At 42.4% G+C, this 25,050-nt stretch overlaps 1 protein-coding gene across 1 annotated transcript; it reads right to left on the reverse strand.

Moving 5' to 3' along the window:
• Positions 1-4: 4 nt before the first annotated feature.
• Positions 5-24,804, reverse strand: arhgap21b (Rho GTPase activating protein 21b). Its single transcript, XM_033983077.2, has 24 exons — positions 24,562-24,804; positions 23,531-23,716; positions 14,485-14,670; positions 14,383-14,404; positions 12,845-12,937; positions 12,684-12,762; positions 12,546-12,600; positions 9,046-10,597; positions 7,691-7,837; positions 7,456-7,555; positions 7,300-7,351; positions 7,083-7,208; positions 6,699-6,998; positions 6,302-6,363; positions 5,959-6,104; positions 5,723-5,865; positions 5,490-5,648; positions 5,330-5,408; positions 5,179-5,252; positions 5,004-5,093; positions 4,766-4,933; positions 4,580-4,685; positions 2,739-2,770; positions 5-2,666 (listed from the first exon to the last, which is right to left on the reverse strand). The coding sequence occupies exons 2-24, from the start codon at positions 23,597-23,599 to the stop codon at positions 1,236-1,238; spliced, it is 5,271 nt and encodes a 1,756-aa protein (XP_033838968.1). The 5' UTR covers positions 23,600-23,716; positions 24,562-24,804; the 3' UTR covers positions 5-1,235.
• Positions 24,805-25,050: the final 246 nt, after the last annotated feature.

Raw genomic sequence — 25,050 nt, forward strand, 5'->3', positions numbered from 1 at the left:
CCAATTCATTTGCCATTGACAATTTATTTCCAGTGTTTCAGGAATTACGGTCCCTCTCACAATCAGAGGAAAAATGATCCGGCTCGAGGACAGTTTCCCGGAACCTGGACTTCCTAAAGTACCAAACCACCCACGACACCAGGAGGCCTCATGAGCGTCTTACAATACTGTACTTAACCCTGCAATCGTATGGAAATAAAAAACAAAAGCAGCTAAAACAGTATATACAGTTAAGTTACTTTTTTCACATGGAATAATTAAAATTCAAGTTCTATTAAAACCAAAAATGAAAATGGGGAAAGTATAAAACATGTTAAGACCAGAATGGAATGCCTAAGGAATGGAAGCTCGGCATTTTGATACAGAAAACACCTGTGAATGTTTAATAAAAATGTCATCCACAGAAACATCTTCACTTATCAAAGACAGTATGGCACCCAGTACATTTCGTTGTTAGGCACTTCCTGAAAAAAACATGATTCTGATTTACCCATTTCTTCTTGCTGTTCTCTTTACAGTCTACAGCCGGCCTACACGTTTGCATTAGAGGGATGTTGTTCACTGCTCTCGGACCATCTCCCTATAGAAGTAACCTGCATTTGCACTATGTTCCCATACACTAAGTCTAAATTGTACCTTTGGAAAAGCCTTGTGAGCGCAGAGAGCTAGTCCACTCACAGGCAGTACCAAAACACAGTTCAAGTACACCAGAAAATAGCATTTCTATTGTTTTGAATGAGCACAAGCGTCTAAAGCTTTTAGTCACTTTTACTGTAGGCAGTCTGTACATTCTTCATTTGGTTACCGAGACTCTGAACACTACAACTTTCTTTACACAAAAATAGTTCCTCTGCAAAACTAGAAAATCTGTCTATAGCTGTATCCTATCTTCTATGTCAGTTCATCTTTAAAGCCACTTGACTAAACCTTCAAACTCAACAGCACCTCCTCGAACAAGCTTCACAGGCTCTAGGTCCTTTCAGTTGATCAGGAATCTGACGCAGAAGGAAGCACTCCTGCCAAATATCCAAAAGTTATGGAAAAGTAATAAAAAAAGAAAAAAATATTCACAACTTGTTGGCTCATGCCTGATACATGAACATGACACTCCCTGTGTGCATTGATTCATACATTTGTACAGCAACATGCTCACTCACCGGCAGATATCACATGTACAACACACATACACACAACAGTTCCACATTTGTCCCATAAAATAAAAGGTCCCATGCTGCTCACAAGTACTGGTAAAAGCGCGAGTGCACCACCTGGGAGCTGGTCAGTTTATGTGGGTGGGCAGCCGCTGCGAGGCTGAGGTTCTTAGTTGGAGGGATGTCCCCGTTGACGGTCTCAGTGGGACGAGACGGCCCGTCACAAGAGGCAGAGGCGCTGTGTTGCCCCTCCTCCTGCTGCTGCCCCTGCTCCAGGCTCACCTCGGGGTTGCTGGAGCGATGGCGCTCACGTGCGATCCAGTCCCCAATGGAGAAGTCCTGGGAGCTGCACTTGGGTTTGAGTCGGTCCACGGCGGACAGCTCTGAGCGAGGGCCGATGGCGACGGGCTGGGACCAGTCCAGCACAGACAGCTCGGCAAAGTCCCTCTGTCCCCCCATCGTGTGGCGCCGCCGAATGTTCTTCTTTTTGCTGCGGCCCTCGGGAGTGCGCTGGCTACCCACCCCAAACATGTCGTCCACAGACATACGCAGACGCACTTTGAGGCGGTCGGTGATCTTTAGCTTCCACGCCGGCTCGCTCTTATCAAGCTCACTGCGGGACGAGGAGCTGAGGCTGCCACTGGAGCGGCCTTTGGTGGAGCCCATGGCGCGGGACAGCCTGTTGGAGTCTTTATCACCGCGGCCGTCAAGAGAGGACTCGCTGGTGGTCTTCTGGCTCTTCTTGCGAGACAGCGTGTCCCCCTCGATGATCCTGTGAGACTGCAGCGGCCGCAGCACCACGCTGTCCCTGCCCACAGTGAACACAGATAGGTCGCTCTCGCTGTCCGTCTCCGTGGGCCGGCCCTCACTGATGAGCTCACTGCGCTCGTCGTCTGCGTCGTCTCCGCGGCTCTCAGACACAGACTGAACCTCGGGGCTCAGGGCGCTGAGGTCTCCACCTGTCAGGAAGGTCATGGAGGACGTGGTGGAGTAGTCTGAGGTGATGGAGCACACATCTGTGCCCATACTGCCCAGAGTGCCCTCATATCCTGCAGGCGGATACCGGCAGCGCCTGGCTCTGGGAACAGAGGCCTGGGAGCTGGTGCTGTTCATGGTCCCTAGGTCTGACACTGTGTCGTCATAGTTACCAGGTGGGTCGGACAGGGTGGACTGGTGAGCCATGCGCTCGCTCAGGGTGGGCGAGTGGGGCGGAGAGGGGGTCTGACCTTCAGGTGACATGGGCTCTTTATCTGGGCCATCCAGCTGATCCTCTGAGCTCAGCCTGGTCCTGCCCTGGTCTTCCTCCTCCTCGTCTTCCTCGGTCCGACTGTCAGGTGACCACACGGGCTGCTGCATGCACCCCTCTTCCTCAAGGACATGGGGTCCAGAGTCCAGGTCATCGTCAGAGCTGCTGGGCTGGGCTTTGTCCTTGGGCTTCTTGCGCTTACGGCTGGCGAACAAAGACGAGCGGAGCATCTCTTTACTGCACTGATCCTTCCCTGAGCCCCATAAACCCTGAACACAAACTGAGTGTTACACAGAGCACCAGGAAAAAGCAATTTATACATCAAATCTGACCCCAGTTACCTTTGATTTTGAAGAATCACTACATGCTGAATCTGCATTCAAGAAAAACACACATTAGTGGCAGCCGGTCACCGGATTGATATAAAAAAATACACAAGAGAGAAGTGCAAAGCAGAGTCAAAGTTTGCTCAGAGTCAGAGAGACAACATGAGAGGAATGACAGCAGCTGAATGAAGAGACTGACGACACCAGACCACAGTGAAAATGAGGAGGCAGAGTACGCCCGCAGACAGAAAGCAGCTCATGCTCGAGTTCGGATGGAGTCGACGGCACATCACGGGACGGAGACGGAGGGACAGGACATCCAGCTGGTGTAAACCCTGAGGCACTATCGCAGAAACATAGTGATGGCACGAGAAAAGCCTGCCGTGTGTGACCAAAGAAGTACTCCTATGGCCAGTGACATTTGGACCACGTTTTACTTGCTACGTCAACCACTAAAAACCAAAACAAAGTTATTCCCAAACCTTTTTCCACAACTAACAACAACTGTTAAGGAACTACTATGAAAATAACAGCACATAAAGAAATGGTTCTACAAAAGCGATTTCTGAATGAAAAAAAACATTGTATTTCAAGTGAACAAAATTCAGCTACCTTCAAAAGTTAAACCTAAAAAATATCAAGTGATTTTGTTTTAATCTAGTGGCTCACTGTGGTTCCAAAGTCCTGAAGTGATGAAGCTATTCAAGTTGCATGACAAACACAGAGGTGAATAAGACGTAAATTAAACAAGAAAAGAAGAGAGAAAAGACAGTAAAGTGATGCTGAATGAGGACTAAAACACAGAAGCACAGAACGACCACAGGATACTGAAGTTTCTTTTCCACTGCCACTCTGCTACTGCTGTGTGTAGCCTGTTTGTGTGTAATCGCATGAGTGGGAGGGGCCGCGGCGCTCGGACCCCCCCTCAGACACCATGACAGACGGAGCCACAGGAGGTAGACCGTACCATGCTACTTGTCCTTGCGGTCAGCTTTAGGGACAACAAGAGACAGCAGAAGGGCTTTCAGACAAAGTACAGCGGCATTGCTCTGTATCCCCTCTTATCAGGGTTTCAAATATGAGACGTGCACACCACAGTAAAAATGACAAACATCGACTTCTCTTTCTTTCGTTTTATCGTTTTTCTTCCTTTGGCCCAAATTTTAAAAGAGCTGCGGGTGTCTGCAGACTAGGCAGCTACAGGGGGCACAACACTCGTCCTTCTTCCTACAGTCCCAGCTGTCCATGACTGACAGGACAGAGTCCATCAGCGACATCATCGAGTGATAGACGCCGCCCACTTGGCCTGTGTCAAGAGTGGGTCACCAGTGAATAAGGGAGAGAAACAGCACACTACACACAAGAGGTCAGAACGTTACAACTTCCAGCTTTGCTCTGGTTCTTAGGTTGATCTTTGGGGAAGAACATGCCGGGATTATGTGAGACAAGGAGGAGGGGAAGAAAAGAACGGAAAGAAAAGGAGTCGTCGTCTCAACACAAATAAAGCACAGGGAGAAATCAAAATGACTTGAGCAAGAAAACTGGAGGACAAAGAAATGAATGCAAACAAACTTTTTGACTTTTGGCCAAAATAATAATACAAAACTGAAACAAAGCAGACCCCCAATGAAAATAATAAAAGTCAAAACAAACGCTAATATCAGTCATTTCATACAACAGTTCAATTTGGAACACAACTGAACTTAAGACTGAAGCATTTAAAACATACCTAATATGCATGACTGTTGTTTGGCATGTAATGGTTTTGCAGGTGAGAGTTAAATGATCATATTTATACCAGCACTGACTAGAATCTGTATCATTTATACTATTCTGGAGAATCCTCAGTAACTTACCTGACACTTCCCCTGGTGAAGGTGCAGTTCGCCCGATATTGGAGAGCAGGTGGTCAATATTTGGCACCGGCTGCGACTGCACTGTGCCTTCTTGTTCAGCTGTGGTCTGTCGATGAAAATACATCACAATATACAGCAAACACAAAAGAACACAAAGTCAATCAATTCATCTGATTTCCCACTCACCACAGGCTCCTCGTCCCCGTCTTCACTAAAGAACCAGTCGTACTGCTGGATGAGGTTTTCCACGATCTTGCACTGGTCGGGCATGTGGTTCACCATGTTGGTCATATTGTCCTCTGACGTCCTGACCAGCGTCGGACCAAACACGATCGCCAAGTTACGAGGCTCCATCTAAACAGGACGCACAAATGTTACTCAGGGTCATATTTGATAAAAGTTTACCGCTGTTGACAAATCCTACCTTGTTCTTTTCACAGTTTTCAGAAACTTTCTTGAGATGAGCACAAAGAAATTTCAGAGTTTCAAAATGATGGTCAGGTAATTCATGGATCTGCAATAGAGAGAATGATGCTTAGAAAAATTGAGATTATCATTTAAAGCTTATATTAAACACGTTATAATTTGTACAAACTCACCAGCCTTTTTAATTCCTTCAGTCGCTCTACTGAGTCTTCTGTTCTATTTGCTTCAATGAAATCGCCATATTTATCTGTTTAACACAATTAAGAAAATAGTAGCAATGCACTGGAATCTCTCTATGTTTTGACACATTTAAGGACATCTCACCATTTGTAAACAAAGGTTCAGGAAGTTTTCGGAAAAAGGACTTGAGTAAGCTACTGATGACGTTAAGGTCCCGCCATTTCTGTACAAACATAATGACGCTTGTTAAAAACATTCTGACAGGTCGGTCTATAACAGTCGCTGTTTTGTGTGGGGGCCTCACATCTTCTTGGATGTCGATGTCCGTCATGCCTTTGGTGTTAAGCTCCTCCTGCATGTTTGAAATGGCTGCATTGTTTCCTGGTACTCGGTAGATGCCCGTGTACTCCAGGCCTCTATCCTCTACCACGTTACAGCACACCTCCACAATAAGAGGAACAAACTGCCAAGACATAAGGACTGGACTTAGAAGAGCTTCTTAACAATCACAAAATAAACAGCTTGTGGACAGCTCACCCTGTTGGTCTGTGCAGCTGGACAGTCATCAAGTCTCACTCCAAATGTGCCTCCTGCAGGAGTCTTCTTCTCAAAAGGTTTCCTCATGATCCCTGCTATTCCAAGCTTCCAGGCTGCTCTGTCCCGTGGAGGACTGGAATCATCTATAGGACGTGAATTGAATATATATAACGACATTAATATAGTTAATAAAACCCAACATGAGCAGCATAAACACAGTGTGTAAACATTACTACCTTTCAGAGCTCTCCGTTCTTCTCCTGTTTTTGGTGAATGTGGGCTATGGCCTCTGCTCTCTGTTTTAGAGCCAAGGAAGGCCTGTTTAATGCTGAGGGACTGTCGAGAGGGTTTGGGGGAGGGTTCTGATCTGCTGCTGGATGTACTGAGTCCAAATGAACAAAAAAAAATCCACAATATAAACAATGGTGGAAAACAAAACTAAAAAACAACAGGGTCCAGACCATAGACTGTAGAAAGAATACAGTCATCAGAGTCTGGAGTATATACACACACATACACACACACACACACAGTCTATGGTCCAGACAAAGACTCAAAGGGCAGTGTCGAGCCTCATACCTCATCATGTTGTACTCTTTAATCTTTCGACTGATCAAGTCTTGGCTTGTTACATCAGCATTCTGAAAAGACGAAACCCAAATCTTACAACACTAAAATCACAGCTCTATCATAAACATCGTTTTAATCAGTGATTCGTCATCATGAATAATAACTTGACTCAATACAGAGCCCACACAGTGACTAAAGCGTGCTTTGTTTTATCAGTGTGGATAACATTTCGAATAATCCCTGTCATTTTCAGTAAATAGATTTAAAATAACTAAACAAAATCACAAACTCTAAAACATCTATAAAATAAAGAGGGACTTAATGAGTGGGTGCGTCAGTGGAAGCCATTTTGATACAGGATTTTACCTACAATAAACTACTGTCTATGATCATGTCTAGACCATACCTCTTCATCCAAGTTGCTATTTTCCTGAATGACTTTAATCCAGGTCAGCATATCCTCTCTTCCTTCAGCTTGGAACAGATACTCGCAGTCTGAGGTGGTGAGTCGCAGCACATTTTTGCGCCTTGTGTCACTGTAGGAAATGTCAATGAGACAGGCCTTAATACTGATCTGCAGAGGGTCCTCTTCACACTGGCCCGCTGCATGGGAAAGTGCATCCTTCTTGTCCTTGTACAGGGTGAGAGTGTGGCAGTGTAACACTGCATACATCTGTTTCCAGGACCTCATGCCTCCTCCAACTCGCTACAAGGGACATGTTCGAATATTATCAGACAGATGTCACGTTTGTCCAATCCAAGATTAAAAAACAAACAAAAACAGTCATACCTTATTCTTATCTGTACTGAGTTGCCTAAAGTTAAGGGGACCTTCTTTGGAAGAATTTGCAAAGATGTCTGCTGAGGAATCTCTCCGAGATCCTGAGTCTCCAGAGGATTTATGACCATCCAGGGCCTGATGGAATATTCAAAGAAACACATTTGATTATTTATAATTTGTACCAAAATAGATACACAGTGAAGCACTCTGTCAACAGGCCACTTACCCTCCTTAAACCCCTGAGACTCGGCATATGCTTAGATGCAGATGATGACCGCCTGAGGAAATAAAAAATTAACACACACACATATATAATTTTTATTTTTATATATATATATATATATATATATATATACATATATTTTTATATATCAACACATACCCCCTGTGCTCTTCTTGGTAGTTATCCAGACCTTCATCATAAGATTTAGACCTTTCAGTTTTGTTGGAGTCCGATTCCAACAAAGCACTTCTCAAAGATTCTAGAATAAACACAAGGTAAATGTAAAATGAAATGTAGCCGGGTTGAAATACAATACATCCATAGTGTATTCTATGCCAGAGTTGTGAAATATTGACTTCCAGGCATCTCGAGTGACTTGGCCAGTATCGTTTACCTTGGTCATGTGACAGTTGCCGGCGGATTGGAGGACATGTGGAGGTTGGACTGGAGGGGCCTGTCATTATGGAAGGTGCCACAGATATCACAGCGGAGGGGGGGATAGGAGCAGCCTCACGGTCCACACTGGGGCTGACTGGTTCATCTATGGTCACACAGTCATGGAAAGAAATAAAGATTACATTATTGTCAGGTCAAATGACTTCTGGAGGTCTGAAAATCCTCTAGCAGAAACATGAAACAGCCCAGAGTACAAAGATGCAGAGTATCCATGGGGCTTTTACAGCAAAATTTAAAATGATGTCCAAGTTTAAGCCTTTACCCACTTCAAACAGACCATGAGATATTTTATTCTAAACGGTTTTAAAATGACTAAACAACTTTGCACGGTGATATAATGAAGAATTCATGCAGTAGCTTATTTCAGGGAAGGAATTTTCAAGCAGACCATTGATGAAGAGACAGTCAATTGAAGCCTTGTCCTTGTGGACCAGGGCACCCGTCCAGACTGGTGGGGTCGCTGCATTACCACTGTCACTGGTGCCTTTGTCTGCACCTGGCCTGTCAGATCTGAACGGATGACTTTAGCAAACACACACATAAGAATATATCTAGCTCTCAAGATGTTAAAACTATGCAGCATTTCAGCGTGTACATAGTATGCATAAGCACAACTTCAAACTATAGCTCCTACTAGTGTTCAAACACCTGACCCACTTTATTTAAAAAGCAAAAGTACATACTGTTACCTTCATGTTCATCTACCTGTAACACAGCTGTTAAAACTGTCCTAAAAACTACAGTAGAAGATATAAGGAACAAAACACTTCATTAGCCTTCACATAACTTAAATTTCAACAGCACTGACATGTGCAAAATAATAAACAAATGATACAAACAAACTATTTGGATTCAATTCCAGACACACACTCTACTGTGCCCTGCCTGGCCTCCAGCAATGTTACTATAGCAATGTCCTCAGTGGGGGATATTTACAGGCTTATGACTTGCTGTAAATTATTAATAGCTTTCCGTTCTGATCTAACTCTGAGCAATTATTTTCACTAGAATGGATTTACTAGAGTCCCTGATGTCTTTTACTAAACATGCATCTATGAGGAGTCCAGATGACTGGCAGATCGACAACCTCATAATACAAATATATTTAGAACAGTAACCATCAATCAATATGATTAGTATCATCTCTGATTCAGGCTCAATCCTGCTCAGTACTATCCTTAAGAAGTAATTCCTTAGCCCCTTTAGTGGTTCTCACTGTCAGTCCATCTCTTACTCACAGCTTACTGTTGTTGCTATAGCAACACCGGTCTACGGCTGGCGGCCTAGTCTTACCAATGAATGGGATGGAGTCGAGGGATTCATCCAGGTTGCTGGAGCAGGAGGTGTGGTGCTGTTCCCCAAGGCGCCTCATTTGCATTTCGCGCCGAGCGTCATTGGGAAGCCAGCATGCTGCCACATCAGCGCCGGGATCCGTTACATCATCGTTTACAGCCAGAATGTAGGAGGGGTGCCGCAGGGGGCTGGGGTTCTTTCCAGAAGGAGGCTTTTCTCTTAAGACTACTCCACTCTCTGTGGGGCTACGGCCATTCACTTGTGTCTGGAGTTCTGGGGGAAGGGGCTTGAGGTTGTTTGGTCTGTGGGACAGTTGTTTTGGGGTGGAGCAGGATGCAGACCTGTGGGCTACCAACACTGAGTCTTTTCTTGCCTCTACAGGCTGCATGGACTCGGCTCTGGTTCTGTTGTGGCCATGCTGTGAGGAGTGCCCTGAAAGGGAAGCTCTGATCCCAGCTCTTTGGTCGGCAAAGGACTGTTCTGCACTCGTGCTCTTCCCAAAATGCTGAGGTCTTTCTGAGAGCATCGGTGATGAACGAAACTGATGAGAATCTGCTCCTTTGTTGTACACCGGAGGGTTAGGAGCCCCTCTCATACCCCCGCTGTATCCTACTGAGGGCCTGTAGAGCATGGCTTGTCTGGGCATAGACTGCCTACTGGCCCTGGTACCTTGGTCTCGGCCATAGCCTGCCATCCTCTCCAATGGTCGAGCTAGTTCTGAAGGGTCAACATAGTCTGTGGAGGGTCCGCGGGGTTTGTTGAGAAGGCCGTCCTGGGACGCGCTACGTGGGGGCCAGTTCCTTGCTTGCGCAACCCTCTCTGAACTCATGCGGTCCTGGGAGGCACTGCGGGGGGGCACCTGGAAGTGGGGTGGAGGTCCTGGAAATGAGCGTTCGTGTGAGGTGCTCCTGCGCCGCATGCCCTTGGAGCACCAGTCTCCTCGGGGAATGTGCTGTGGAACAATGAAGTTCTGGCTGGCTCGCAAACTGTCCAACCTCTCCTGGATAGTCCTGCTACCATGAGAATGGATTCCTTTGTTATCAATGTACTCCTTGTACGTTTGGTAAGTGCGCCAATCAATATTCTGATGATTTGGCTGGTAATGTGAGGATGGTCCCCCATATGCCACCATCCCTGGTCCAGTGGGATAGACGTCAGCCTTACGGGGATGAGGATACTGGGCTAAAGACCCAGGTCTCCCCCTGATGAACCCTGGGTCCACATAATCCATTCGATGTGCAGGTCCCATGCGCCCCATATGGGCTTCAGGGGGTACTACCACTGTCCTCACGGCATCGTTGCGCATGCACACTGCCGTCTGGCTTTTGGGATAAGAGGGAGGAGGGGGAGAAGGAGGCACAGTAATTTCCTTTCGGTACCCATGGTCAGCAGATGGCCCACGGCAGACCAGCCCTGCAGAGTCAGTGGCCTGGGCCATGCCCGTAGGCTTACAGTCTACTCTTGGATAGCATACTGGGGGCGGCTCGGGAATGTGGACGGCGTTTCCACTGTAGCTACTGTGGCCTCGGAGGTAGGCATCCTGGGAGTAGGCCTGGGGACAGCACAGTAACAGTGGGTTAATACAACACAGTACAAACAAATGTATAATGTCCAGCTACTTGATGCCCTTTAAAAGCCACACTATTACGAACACTGTACGTGTGGGCAGTGCATGTTACAGGTTGAGTGAGCGGAGGCGTTAGCAGTTCATGGGTATCAGTGGACTTCATCTGCTGGTATTTCAGAGATTCAGCTGGAATTTTACTATCCACAGGTATTCAACTTCAGACTTCAAAATTACAATCTTTTAAAAAAAATACATTTTGTTTTAAGGGCCAGCCTGTAGTCATCAGAAATGTGTTTAAGAATGGGGATCTACCACCTGTCCAAAAAGTAAATAAAAAATACATATAACCTTATGCTCAAGTATCATATAGTAATAATACAACAGTACTTAACACTGCACACACTGAATCACTGAAGTTAGGAGGACGTTAAGCTCAAGCTGTGTGTTAATTTACACTCCTAGCTAAAACTGCACAGCATTCAGTGGTGTGTATTCCTCAGGCATTAGTGTGCAGTTGGTTCAGGGGTCACTGGCTTATATCACAGTGATCAGACTAGGCATGGAGGATGAAGGGGCGAGGCTACATCGAGATGCCAGCTGTATTCCACTCCAGTGCTCAATGTAACAGGTACTGCAGCCATCCTCACCGTCTACACTCCATAATCACCCAGTGTAAGCGCTCATTACTGAAAATCTCAGCTCTGCTACACGAGAATGAGCCGTAGTAAAACATGTAGATAATGACATCGTTGGCATGCATGACATATGCACAATGAGACAGCAAGCACAACATGTCAGCGTCAGGCGACCAAGTCCTCTGTTTGCTTACCAGATAAGCAGTCTCCAGTGAAAAAGGCTGCCATTACAGCATGTAGAAATAAGAGCATTAGAAAAAGAGAAGAGATGTGATACAAGAGAAAAAGATGCCAGCAGTGAAAAATAAACACAAGAGGAAAAAAGGAGACAAGATGAAACAGCCACAGAGGAGCTTGGGCTTGACATGCTAAAAATACACTGGAGCTGCAGCAGCAGGCAGCACACAGGGATGAGCGGTGATGGAGCAGGGGTTGCCACGTTACAACCTGCTCCTGTCAGTGTGTCCTGGCTGAGGTGGCAGCAGCACAAGCGTGCCTCTCATGTTGCTTTTAAATCTCCATGGTTCTATCCATCTGCGGCCAGAATATTAGGCTAAATGAACAAGGTGGCTCCAGTCTCCGGCTCTCTCTCCCTCACTGCTCACATGACAGAGGCAGCAGCTGCTCATTATACATTTAGCTGTGGTGGTACAGCTCCACTCCCACTCATCCCTCCTCTCTCGTTCCTTTTATAACAACCTGTTCAGATCAGAGGTCTGCAGTCGATTAGATCTTCCAGTTTCATTTCCTTGTTGAGCCCTTTCCTCTGCCTCGGTAGTGCCTCTGAACACTTCCCTCCCTTTTTTGCACGCTCTGTCTTTGCTAAGCAACTGCTGCTGTCTCTAAGCAGCCGCGTGAGCCGTGTGTGCTGCCTCCTACAGTGTAATGTCACTGTGCACAGATCCTCCTGTTCTCACCACCACCTCTCATGGACATTACTATGTAGTGCTATGGCCAAGGACAAATCATAACAGACAATAGAAATGGAGATAAAAACACACAACAGAAATGTTAGGGGACAAATAAGCATCTAACGGAGCAGAATGCAGAAAATGGTTTAGCTTCACAATTTATTCAGTATTTTAGTGTGATCACAGCATTGCAATAAAATCAACAGCAGCAGTGCGATGTTTGAAAAAGCAACAGTGTCCTCATTAAGGAACCCAGATAGAGTCCCCTGATGGGACGGTGAGCTGCAGTCTCACAAGTTGAACTGGGGCAGTTCAGCACATTTGCAGGAGAAGGCACAGCAAACTGGGCTTCTGCAGTGTGACAAAAGTTTGTGAAGATAAACTTACAAGTTGTAGTATGTCCTCATCTTTTGGCATCACACAGAGTTCGAGGAATTCGCCACTGAAGAGAAACAAAAAACTGTTTATTAATAACAGTCTAATAGTACGCAGAGATTGCTACTTAAATATAATATCACAGCATACCTCTCTTGGATTAGGGCGATTACCTCACCATAGGCTTTGCCAATTATACTTGCTCCATTCACCTTGACGATGCGATCACCTGAGATTTTATATGTTCAGTCACATTAAAAGGCTAGATAAAATAATTCTGCTTTCAGACTTTGACATAAAACATGTTTTACCTGTGCAAAGCCCTGCCCCATGAGCAGGACCACCTTCCTTGACCTGCTTCACAAAAATGGTGTCCATTGGTTCCAGCCTATTCTTCTGTCTCCCTGATGATGAAAGATATTAAGGTATTATATCGTTTTACACACACAGCAAAGCACTGCCTTGACGGAGAAGGGAGAGTTTGTATGAAAGGGAATGGTAGAGAATAGTCACAAAATGTGTGAATGTGCAAAATGGTGAAAGAACAAACTGTTCTGGCCAATGCTTTGCCTCATTTAAAGAGAAAGGTAATTAATGGCTTTAAAGACATAAAAGGAAGTAGTTTAGACGGCTTTTAAAAACAGGAAAACCTGTTTGCTCATGCTACACTTGTCTCCTAGCAGCTGCGTGACTGTAGAAAAGCTAAAGCTAAAACCAAGTAAAGAGAAGCTGGAGTGACACAGAGCTCAGCTGCAACTCCCACTCTTCCCTTATAAAGTGAGAAACAGCCCTGGGCACTGCCAAAGACTGGCTAAGAGCTGCCACCACAGTTAGCATTCTGCTAGTGAGTCAGATTTCCTCACTGAAGAGAGGGCCTGTGTACAATCACACTGTGTCACAAACTGGTACTATTTTAGAACTGTACAATCACTGTAAACACATGTGGCTTAGTATGATACTTTGGTTTCTATACTGGTCAAAAATAAGCCTTATGAGCATTTTCATCTGTTCCACACAGATTACTCATGCATAAACCCATTATGTAATGTTTCAACAGGAGTTTCAAGCAGGTGCTCCCCCTGTTGGCTTACTGTGGTGGTGCAGCTCTATTTGAACTCAACACACAAAGCCTAGATGCATTTCTTCCAACATATTTCATCTAATGGTGATACTTGATGTTTAAGACCTTAATAAGTTAAATAAAATGTGTCTTACAATTCTGCAGTGAAAAGAAAACAAAAAAAGACTTACAAAAAACAGGTATTAGCACTCTGACGGGAACTGCTGTCAAAACATCTGAATTAAGCGTGTGTTAGCAGGGAATTAACTAGATTACTCAATAAAGAAATCTTGTTGGAAGAACCTAGTCATCATTGGATTTTAGGGAAAATCCCAGTTTCAGCTGCTCCTACACAAGGTGAATGGGACGTTTTTACATGGGAATGACTGTAGGCCAATAAATTTAACTAAGACTTTACACAGAGTACAGTTAAGCCACAAACTTGAACCAGTGGATTCAGTCTTGTTTGCTCTGTAGTAAGGAAAGTAAACGGGTGTTTTAACTCATCAAGGGAAACACAGTTCAAACATGCCCAACAAAGTAAAAATGAGGCCATCCCTGACAGAAAAACAGCAAGAGTAACAAAGTAAAACAATATGAAGAGCTGGGTCAGTGGTGCTCTCAAACAGGTGGTGCTCAAAAAGCTTTTATGCATCCACAAAGGTCAGTGACACGAGGGAGTCGCATTGTTCTCACAGCACAAGGAAGCAAAAAGCACGAGAGGCTGGATTAAGAGTCATTACAAGTCAGGGGCACTGGCCTGACTCAGCACTGCTCGGTTCTGCTTACCTCTGCGGCCATGATCTTCCTCCTGAAACACACAGGGACTTAAGTGACCTCAGTGTTCAATCTCGAGTTACCTTTTTACACCATAACAGATAGGTACTGTACCGGGAATGGGTAGTGCATGGAGGACTCTGGGGGGTAAACGATGAAGTGCCGCAGGGTGAAGCCGAAACCTTGGGACGTGCGCCGTAAATGCACCGTTTTTGGTCTGGGCCATGAGAAAGCCTCTTCTTCTGTGGAGAAGGGCGAGCCCAGAGAATCAGCCAGGGTCCTCCACTCCATAGAGTCGTTCTGCACACAACACAATATATGTCATTACATTAGACTTCACACACAATCTGTAAAAGTATGTAGGCATTTAAAGTACCTATACAAGTTCTACTTCTATATAAAGTGATAAAAATGAAAAAGTTTGTGAAGAGTTTGATTGTATTTATGAAACATCTCGTATAAATGAGGCTGTGGTGGCTCTCTGCACGTCGGCCTTCTCTCTGTTGTTTACATTGAGATAATCAGGTCTGTCACAGTTGGAGCTCAGACTGTGGACACCACCTCCTGTTACTATTTATAGAGTCACATCTTTGTGATTCTCTAGTGCTCTTCTCATATGCCTTTAGTACAATATCCAGGTACATCTCAATCTGTTTGGGATTTCCTGAGTATTTCCCCTCAGTCTGACAGACCCTCCCCCTCACAAACAAGGAACAGACCTTTGGCCACAATGGCAGGAATCTGACGAGCTTGCACTTATACTATCTCTGTCTCTGTCACATATGATGAGTAAAATATCTGAACAGTCTGTATGATATCATTTATCTTTAACTACATCAATTAATTTGAATCAAGGAAACAGCTGTCTCTATGCTTCTCTATTGCATCAAAATTATCAAATTATTCTCAATATTTATGTGACGGACGCCTCCGGTGCAAACCAAGTTAAAGCATGTATCTGTGCTGCTTTTTGCTGTTTTACAGCCAACATATTTTGCCTTTTAACTACACTGGGAGTGAGCAGTGAGCCAAGCTTGTATCTGCAGCAGCAGCTCCCGGGAGCACACAGAAAAAGTTAAGACTCGACTGGGAACAACACGGCCGCCTGCAGGTGCAGCTGACACCCATGGATTTTGATAAAACAAGCACAACAGGTTTTACAGTGGCATTAGGAGGTGTTTGGTGATCGCTCTGCTTCAGACTGAAACTGTTGTGTGGCACCTAAACACATGTGAATTATAAGTGTGGTACTTTGAACGGGCTCTGACCCATAACCCATCAACTTGCTTCATCATTAGCACATTCAGACACAACAGGAGATAACAGGGGACGATTAGTGCAGAGCTGCCAGTGAAAACACCTCCGCTTTAATGTTGTACTCGAGTGTTGACACAGCAGTAACATGTGAGGAGAAGCAGGTCAGCCGAGGTGGAGAACACTCAAACACTACTATGGATTTTTATTCACACATTTCACTGACTCATCACACGCGTAGTGTTATTTGTGTACTTTTCATACTGCAAATGTAAACAATGGTGTTTGCATAGCTGCTAATTTAACAAAACTAGTGGTACTTCTATGTGGGAACATCAACCAAAAGAGATGTTTAGTAGCTCTTGTTTCTGAGCAGGTACTTTTCAATCAGCAAAGGGAGCTGTAAACACAGATATTGCATTTCCTGCTGCCTTTTATTGTTCATTTTTTGCAGTGAAAAATGCATTATGTTAATTATTGCGGTGGTTAGAAGTGTGATGTCAGAGTCACAACCAGGTGCACGAAGCGGCACATTCCTCTGACCAAACGGGGGCTTCAGTTTGCTGTATCTGTTATAATACTATAATATTATAATACTTGGTGTAGTTCTTGGGACATTCATATCCTACAACAGCTTTTCCAATAAACAAGTCACAACTTTCCTATTGGCCTTTACTGACCTTTGGAAACACTGATCAGACACCAACCATTTGAGCTCATTACAACAAACCAACAGCATCCAAACTATTGGAGAGGGTAATGCAGGTTGAATTAACTGCATTGTAAATGGTAGATATTTCTTTCCTCAAGAACGGACCAACAACATAAAACCCATGGTGGATGTTTGAAATGCCTGCATAGCTCCGCTCTTGTCTCCGGGCCGAGGCACAGTCCTGGATCTGATTTAGCTGCCAGAGCACTGGGCCACTTCAGTCCTGTGATCTTAACATGTGGAGGACAGAAGAACAGCAGAAATCTCCACAGACACAGGCCAGGAAGTGCCTTCAGCAGCATTTACATACACAAACCCACTGTGACATTCCAAAACTTTTACGTTCCGTCTATATGAACCTTTGTTTAGGATGAATAACAATGTTTCTTTATAGTGTAAACCTGACAGACCAGGTCATTTGTGCTTTCAGATCACCGTAAAAGAATTATACAAAGAATTATGAGATTACGTGGTCAAAGAGAAGAGTGTCTGAAAAGGACAACCACATCAAAAATATGCACCTACGGTATCCAGCCTCTCACCCAGTTCTGAATCAGCGGAAAGCCAGACTGATATTTGCACTGGGTGAGGCGGCTGGGAACACAGAGTAGGCATTTGTTTCTCCTGGGATACGCACAGGGCAAACGGCTATCTCAAATGTAGTAAGATTTCACTGTGGAAATCACTCACACCAGGAAATAAACTAACGGGATAAAGTAAACTCTGCATTGACTTTGTTCACATGGGCTTGGATTGTGTCAAACATTATGAAAACAAGGAAAAAAACATTAATTACATTGTGTACCATGGCATCATCACGAGTTTGAAACAATGACAGGAATGAAAATGCCCAGTTTCATTTTGTTTATTAACCAATGATGATCCTACAGTGAATTATAAATATAGTCCCTCAACTCAAAAAGACAGTGGGTTTTTACTTATTTCGTCGCTGTAATCAATCGATGGTGTCTTAGTAAACCAATATTTGTATTAGTTTTATTTGGATTATAAGGATTTAATAACAGTAGAAAGGAGAAGTGAGTGATTTAGCTGAAGATTTGGTATTTTGTGGTATTTATATGTAAAAAAAAAAAAAGGCAGATTAGACCCAGAACTCAATCTGTCTTTATATAAATATTGTTTCCTTATAGACCTGTCTCGGTAACAAATTTTGAAGTGTGATATATTGCTGAAGTAAAAATACACAATAAAAAAATAATATTGAAAGTAATTTATGCCACTGACAATAACCACAGAGCAGATTTAAACCACAAAAACTACTCTGAATCTACAATATTGTTTAAAAAAAACTATAAAATGAATAAACGGCAGAAAGAAGCACTTAAATACTTAGTTTGGATTTGTAATGAGTCATAGAAATTATTAATTTAAATGTTTATGGCTCAAATCTTATGATATACAGGCAAAAAATAACCCAAAAATTCCCCATAGATGACGATAAATACTGACCCCAAAACATATTGTTCTATCAATCATATATTGAACAATAAGTCGATATAGTAGTACTCATGACAGGCCTATTTCCTAGTACTTTTTTCTGCATAAATATTAGTTTTTGTATGAACTCCACCTGCAGTTTGGGTCAGGTACGGAGATATGTGATAGTTTTGGCCAATTTTTTGACAAATCGATTGACTGTGGACTATAATTTATTTATTACACATTACTGGTTTCACTGTTACATAACAAACAAGTCACAGCACAAAGATCGACTTACATTTAGTCAGGAAAACACACAATTGGACTTTTTAAATGATGACATAACAAACTCGGTCAAAAGAGGAGCCTGAATATACTGCTAAGTTATTATTGTGGAATGCTTTTGTCCGAAAGTTCACAGCGGAAATCTGAAATTGCTGTACATGTTGTAGCAGTGATTAGTTAAAATCCTGCTGACATTAGCTCATTTCCACAGGCTTCAACATGAGCACATTAGTGGTTCACCTATAGCAGCGGTTACCAAACTGGGGTCCGGGGACAGAAGCGTTGCAAGAGGAGCCCGCAAAGGTTGTCCACACGGCAAGCAAGAAAGAAAATCGGTTTTAAATCAGCTTTACATAAGATATTTGCACATATTTCTTTATATTAGTATTAAGCCCAGTGGAATGTATTGTTTTAATATATTATCTAAGGCAGAGGTGTCCAAACTCTTTTCACCGAGGGCCACAACTTGGTCAATACAGTGGATAATTCAGATGGTGTATTTAACATAGTTTTGACTTCACACTTTAAATAAAGCTTGAAATATTAACATTAGGTCTGTATGACAATGCAATGTGATGTTACTTATCTTATATTGGCAGGATTACTGAAATTTGCTGTAAAAAGTACTGATTATGATCAATTGGGCCAGTTCAACTGACAATAAAAATTGGTCTGAGGGACGCATTTGGCTCCTGGGCCATAGTTTGGACGCCCCTGATCTAAGGGGAAAACTGTACATATTCTTTTATATGTAGTGTTGGATATTATTAGCGGGGGCCTGTGTGATCTTCCCAAAGTCTGCTGTACCGTGGGCTTTACCTGACAATCTTGCTTTATTTTTTTATACAGATTGATATGAATCTGGTCCCCACGCCCTCCATGATCGTCCAATCAGATACATTTTTTTTCAATGAAACATGTGAGACAAAGGGGCTCGTTGATTTTATTTGTAAATCACAGGTGACCAAATTTTTTTCACCTCAGATTAACAGTTCAGTTTAGTGCTTTGCTCATCGATTCTGCAGAAACCCGCCATGTTTTTATCCTTTATTTTCTTCTTATAGACACAGATCATGCGTGTCCCTGATTCGCTAACCCACCTGTCAATCACACTTATTTGAAAACGGGGAGATTCACCGCTGACCAGACTCACATCTTTGTAAAGTATTGAAGGAGTGTGTATTCTGGATCCCAGGCAATAATGAATGGCTTACCTATAGGATTAGCATGAGCAATACTCGTGGAAAACCTGAATATACACTGAGGTTTACATAAACACATGCCACAGGTCCATGTGTGGAGGGTAAAAACTGGACTTTCCACGTTGCTAATTTCAAAACACAAGCATAAGTTTAAAGGTCTGTGCCAATGACATCATCCACTGACACATCACAAGTGCCAAATGACATCAGCTCTTAAAACATCTGACAAGTACACGGCCCTAAATGTGAAGGAACCTACTTCTCTGTGGACTGTTAAATTCTACACCACATCCCAGCCAAACCGAGCACTTAGCTGCGAAAAGCTCGAGGTAATGACACCGCTGCTGCTGCTGGTGAAGCCCTGGAAGTTTCAGTCAAAGAAGACGCGAGGGCAGAGTTAGGGCTATCATTACGGGGCTTGTAATTCTTTCATTCATTCCATATGGTTTAGTGTAACATGTGCACATACGACGCAATACACGCCTTTAAGATCACGTAACCAAAGACAAAGTTTCCTAAAAATGAACAAATGTAAAGTAGGCAAGGGGTGATACTGAAATTTGAGATTATCATGACCAAAATAAGTGTGATTAATGCTTTTATATCAAGATAGTTATTAAAGTTGCTGACAGTTATTCATATCCACAGCATTTTTAAACTATAATTTTAATATTAAGAGTAGAATCCATGTTTAAACAGCTGTTATTATATGTACTTTGTTATAAGTTCCAACAATAATAATCTAGAAGAGATCATCCATCGTGGAGAAGTGGCGTTTTTAATTCAAGTTTATTCATTTTGCACATTTAAAACAATTTCAGCTGAGCAAAAATATACAAATAACATGATACATACACAAGTCTCTTGGTGATATAATGGGGATTGTCTTTGTTGGAGATTCTCACGTTTATATAAAATGTCCCATGAAGGATTATTGTCAACCTTTTTAATCACGATAAATGATATAATTGCTTATTGTCCCATCCTTAGTGTAAATTCGGTCAGAAACACGTCTTGGAGTCTCCATAGGCCTGTCATGATAATTACTGTATCGACGTATCATTCAATATATTTTAGAACAATACTTTTTGGGGGTCAATATTAGGGATCGACTAATATGTTTGTTTTTTTGTCATGGCTGATGCCGATTGTTTAGAATCCAGAGCCACTGATGGACAATAAACTCTGCTGATACTTTTTGGGCTGATATGTAGGGTCGATTTTGATCATTTTCATCAAATTATGTCACTTAAATTTACAAACTGACCAACAGCCCTTTTTTTTAACCATAAACCTTATAAGAAAGCAGCGTATCACATTTAGTACAGTCGTCTCTTTGTATTAAAATGTTAATGTCTAAAATGTCTTTGTGCGTGTGTTCAAAAATTTAGGCCTGTTTTGGAGATTTAAGGCAAATAGTCAATACACTAAAAAGTCCAAATATCAGCCTGATATATCGGCCAAACGATATATCGGTCCATCTCTAATCAATGTTTATTGTGGGTACATTTTCTTTGCATTACTACAATGAGATTTGAGCTGTAAAACATTGAATTATAAACTTCTGTGACTCATTACAGACACAGACTAATTACTTCAGAGTTGCCTTGAGCTATTTTTTGTACATTTATAAATCGCTTCTGATTTATGGTTTGGTTTCAATATTACAGTTTATCATCTAGATTTACTTCAGCAATACAGTATATCACACTTAGAAATTAGTTATGGTGACAGGCCTAAGTGTCCACTGAAAATCTTTTGACAGATGTTTAAATAGATATTTTTGTATTTCTGAGTGTGAAGAAATGATACAGTGCAGTTTTAGCAATGGACATAATCAGACTCTTATTTAACAGATGATTATTCCAATATTTAAAAAAAGCAAAGAAGCATTTACGATGGTCACAGATTACAGTGGTGGAAGAAGTACTCAATTTTTGTAATTAAGTAAAAGTACAGATACTGGACAGAAACAAAAGAAAATACTCAAGTAAATGTATCGCAGAGAAAAATCTACTTAAAAATGTACTTCAAGAGTAAAAAGTAAGACAATTTTGCGCAGTTTCAGATCTAATAAAGCTCCAAATGTAATGATTTTGTTCAACAGAAACAAATGATTATTATTTTTTTTCTAGCTGTTTTTATTATTATTATATTTTTGTTTGCTCAAACTACAAACATGTTAAAAATAAACCTCTCGAGCTTTTCAGCAGGTCTCAAACTATAATACAAATACTTTTACTGTACTTTTCTGCCCTGTTCAAAAATGTAGTGAAACAGAAAGCACAGATACTTTTACTTCACTAGATTTGAGAGATGGTAATAAGTACAGATACCTAAAATGTATACTTACTTACAGTATTTACTAATTCTACTTTGTTATGTTCCACCGCTGACGTATTATAAATAAACTGTGACCTTTGGGATGCTACTTTGCCACATATTTGGAATAATAATATGTCAATACAATACAAAGGTTGCACCTCTTTGCTCCACTTATGACCAGATAAACAACAAGAAGAGAGAACAAATGAACCACATGAATCATACTGCAACATTTCCCAGGAGACAATGCAGACACAACTGTATAGTGAAAGGAAGCATCAGCCTCTTTCTATCCAATTGAGGGTTAATTTTCCTTCCGATCACCATCAGTTAGGCATGTGATGTCTGTGCAGAGCTTCTGTGAGAGGCAGCCAGCCCAAATGAGATGAGCAGTGAGCTTTAATGAGACCAAGACTGTACGGACTGGGCTCTGTTTGTCAATACGCCCATGTAGTAGTGAACATTTTGTACAATTTCAATCAAAAATACAAAATAAGTGATTAATATTGACCCGACACCCATCAAACCGACACTTAAAAGGTTGCATATTTACCAAGGCATAATCAAACGGAAGAATCTCAGTGAAGGAAAGTGATATTTGACATTGGACTGGGCTGTACAACAGAAACTGCATGCTCCACTGCACTGATAACAGCTTGAAAAGTGCAATGTAAACAACAGCCACTAGAAAGGCCTTCAGGAACAACTTGCTACTTGTTCTTAACCTGTTAACTTTACATTTTTTTCCACACTAAAACTTAGCAAAATATAGTGAGAGCTCATCCAGATCTCCAGACACTTTCTGTTTACACATGTTTAAGGGCCAGTGCTTTTTCTGAATGAACGACACACCCATTAATCATCAGAATCTTGTAGCGTCTGATTTTCATTATATTACATTGTCTAAACTTTTGTCTTTGCTATCAGAGGAGTTCCTTTGGTTGCTGGGACTGCATCCAGTGTCATTATTTCCAGCAAATCTTCGGAGCAGAGGCTTTGGGGGGTTTCCGGCTCGAAATTAACACATGAATTGGTTTGTGGGGTCGCCCTAATATAAGGATTGTTGAAAGAAGGATTTCCACTGGTGCTGCTCTCTCTGACTGCACCACACAGCAGGCAGTGTTTCTCACGAGAGGTGCTGCTTTCAAATAATTAAAACAGAGATCGACATTTCTAGTTACAACTCAAATGTAAATGGGTAATGGCTTGTTATTTCTTCTCTCAGAGACTTGTCCTTAAGAATAACATTAACAATTCCTTTGTACTCGAGGCTATTCAATTAGAGCTCCAACATGGACTACTAGACTCAACTCCCTCAACCCCCTAATTCAATAGAGATTAAAAAATAATTTAATACAGTTAGATATGACATAGGAGGCTTCATTACTTTTTATTTACTTACTAATCATGAATACGCAGAATGTAATGTAGAAAATGAAATGAAAATGAAGTTGTAATGGATAGTATAAACTGGATTTAAACAGATGGGTGCCACTGAGCGTTAAGATCTTCGTTTAAAAAAGCAGATGGCGTCTGGTAAAACAAGGGTCAAGACTTGAATGCAAAAAAGATTAAGTTCGAATTAACAACAAGCCACTCAATCGTCCTCCCACTACAACCAGTAAAGCGCTTTGGGACAAACTCTTATTACATACTTATGCAACCGTGCCTTGTCTTTTCAAGATATCTCTACCTAAAAAGATCAAACCCGTTCTCCCACTTAGACAAAAAAAAAAAAAAAAGTTGAGTAGGCATTTTGGAGAGAAAGAGAAAAACATTGACAAGTGTTTTGTTTCTTTTACAAGTGAGCAGAACAGCTGGTAAAACTCACTACTCACCCCCCCTCAAACCAAAATGAAAAACAAGGGGTCCAATCTGAAAGCATGGAATCAACTCGCACCCAAAAACAGATTTAAAAACATAAATTGAGCTGTAAACTTACCTCACAGAACGAAGATCTTGCTTGCGGTCTGTCGCCATCCTCAAAAGAATGAGTCCAGCGTGAAGCCATTATTTTACTTGACTTAAAATCCAGTTATCTGTGATGGGCCACATTGAAAGGGTAGTTCCAGTGTGATGCAAAAAACGTGAGTTCTTCTTTCATTTTATTTATACTCTTCCTTTAAACCTGAAAAATAAAAGAAAGGAGAAGTCGATCTGAGTAAATCGTGTGAATTTAGATAAGTTTGTGTAGCTACTGCAGTGAGTTTACCACAACAGGAAAAGAAAACATAATAGAAGACCATTCGTGCCTAATTTTGGACATTATGCAACAGGTCTAAGCACAACGCCTTTACTTTACAAGTTTCACACATTGACAGACGCTTCTTCATCTTTTGCATCAGTTCTAAAGCCAATTAAAAGGTATTATCATTTTAATAAAACATATTAAGACACCTGACAACGCTCTGGGATGACTGGGTTTGACAAGAGGCACTGCATTATTCACAAAACAACAATTTGAGCTTGTCATCAGCAGCCAGGGCCAAACAACGTGGAGAGTCAACACTGCATAATGAATGGCAAGCAACAAGTGGAGTCCAGGGCGAAATGAGCTCGTCACGTTTGGAAACTGAGTCCTACACGCGTAAAAACACATTCATAAAGTGGAAATGGGGGAAACACTCACGGCTGGACACGGATAGACAAAGTACAACGCTTTAAAACCTTAGAAAATGAACAGATTTAGCTTAAAACCGATGGTAACACAAGCACAGTGTCGCGCTGTTGTTCACAAAAGACAAACAAAAGTAGCTTTCTTCTTTCTGTGAGTGGTTACCCGTGGATTTAAAAGGCTAAAAAGAAAAGTTCAGAGTCTTATGAGTGATTATTTACTCTGAAAGGTCCAATAAATCCCGTAAAGTTAGTAAAAATTGAGTTATTTTGAGGGAAAGCGCTGCTGCTGCTGTTGCTGCTAGTACTAAAAGTGCGGTTAGCATTGATGCTAGCCCCAATGGAGTTTAACAAAGTTACCTGTGTAGTTCAGGAGGCGTCATTACTCAGGGCTAATTATCCATGGAAAACAGCGAGAAAAGTTGTCTAAATCCTCGTAAAGTCCAGGTTAAACGGGCGACACGGTGATTTGGGTCTATCTAAGTGTACAAAGTTCCCGGTGATTACTCCAAACCCACTCAGGGGAGGCGCATGGTGCAGTTTTGGAGCAGGAATTTTTTTGCTTCCAGCGATCCCTGCGCTCTGGGAGTCCACCTTCAGTCAACAGGACGCGCTCAGCCAATCACAGGCCGGCTTCTATTTGAGCCGACCAATCAGGTTCGAGCTTACACACCAGGCGCTGCTCTGTTGAAAAGGTGGTGTGTTTGGCTGTTTTAAGTCGCGTTTCAAATCCTCTGACCAAGCGAGGAGGAGGAATAATGTGTTAAATTGAAGGGGAGAGGAGAGGAGAGGAGAGGAGAGGGGGATTAGTGTTTCTTTCCGCTGGTGCTGCTCGCGGTGGGTTTGTAA

This window comes from Periophthalmus magnuspinnatus, chromosome 17 (assembly GCF_009829125.3).
Source record: "Periophthalmus magnuspinnatus isolate fPerMag1 chromosome 17, fPerMag1.2.pri, whole genome shotgun sequence".
In the NCBI taxonomy this organism is placed as follows: domain Eukaryota; kingdom Metazoa; phylum Chordata; class Actinopteri; order Gobiiformes; family Gobiidae; genus Periophthalmus; species Periophthalmus magnuspinnatus.

Bases quoted from the DNA above. Each gene is read 5' to 3' on its own strand.
- arhgap21b (XM_033983077.2), bottom strand. From the start codon at position 23,599: ATGGCTTCACGCTGGACTCATTCTTTTGAGGATGGCGACAGACCGCAA. The intron at 10,598-12,545 runs GTAAGTTTATCT...TGCTGTCCCCAG, and splicing joins ATGAGGACATACTACAACTT to GCCTACTCCCAGGATGCCTA. The intron at 6,105-6,301 runs GTATGAGGCTCG...ATTTGGACTCAG, and splicing joins AAAGAGTACAACATGATGAG to TACATCCAGCAGCAGATCAG.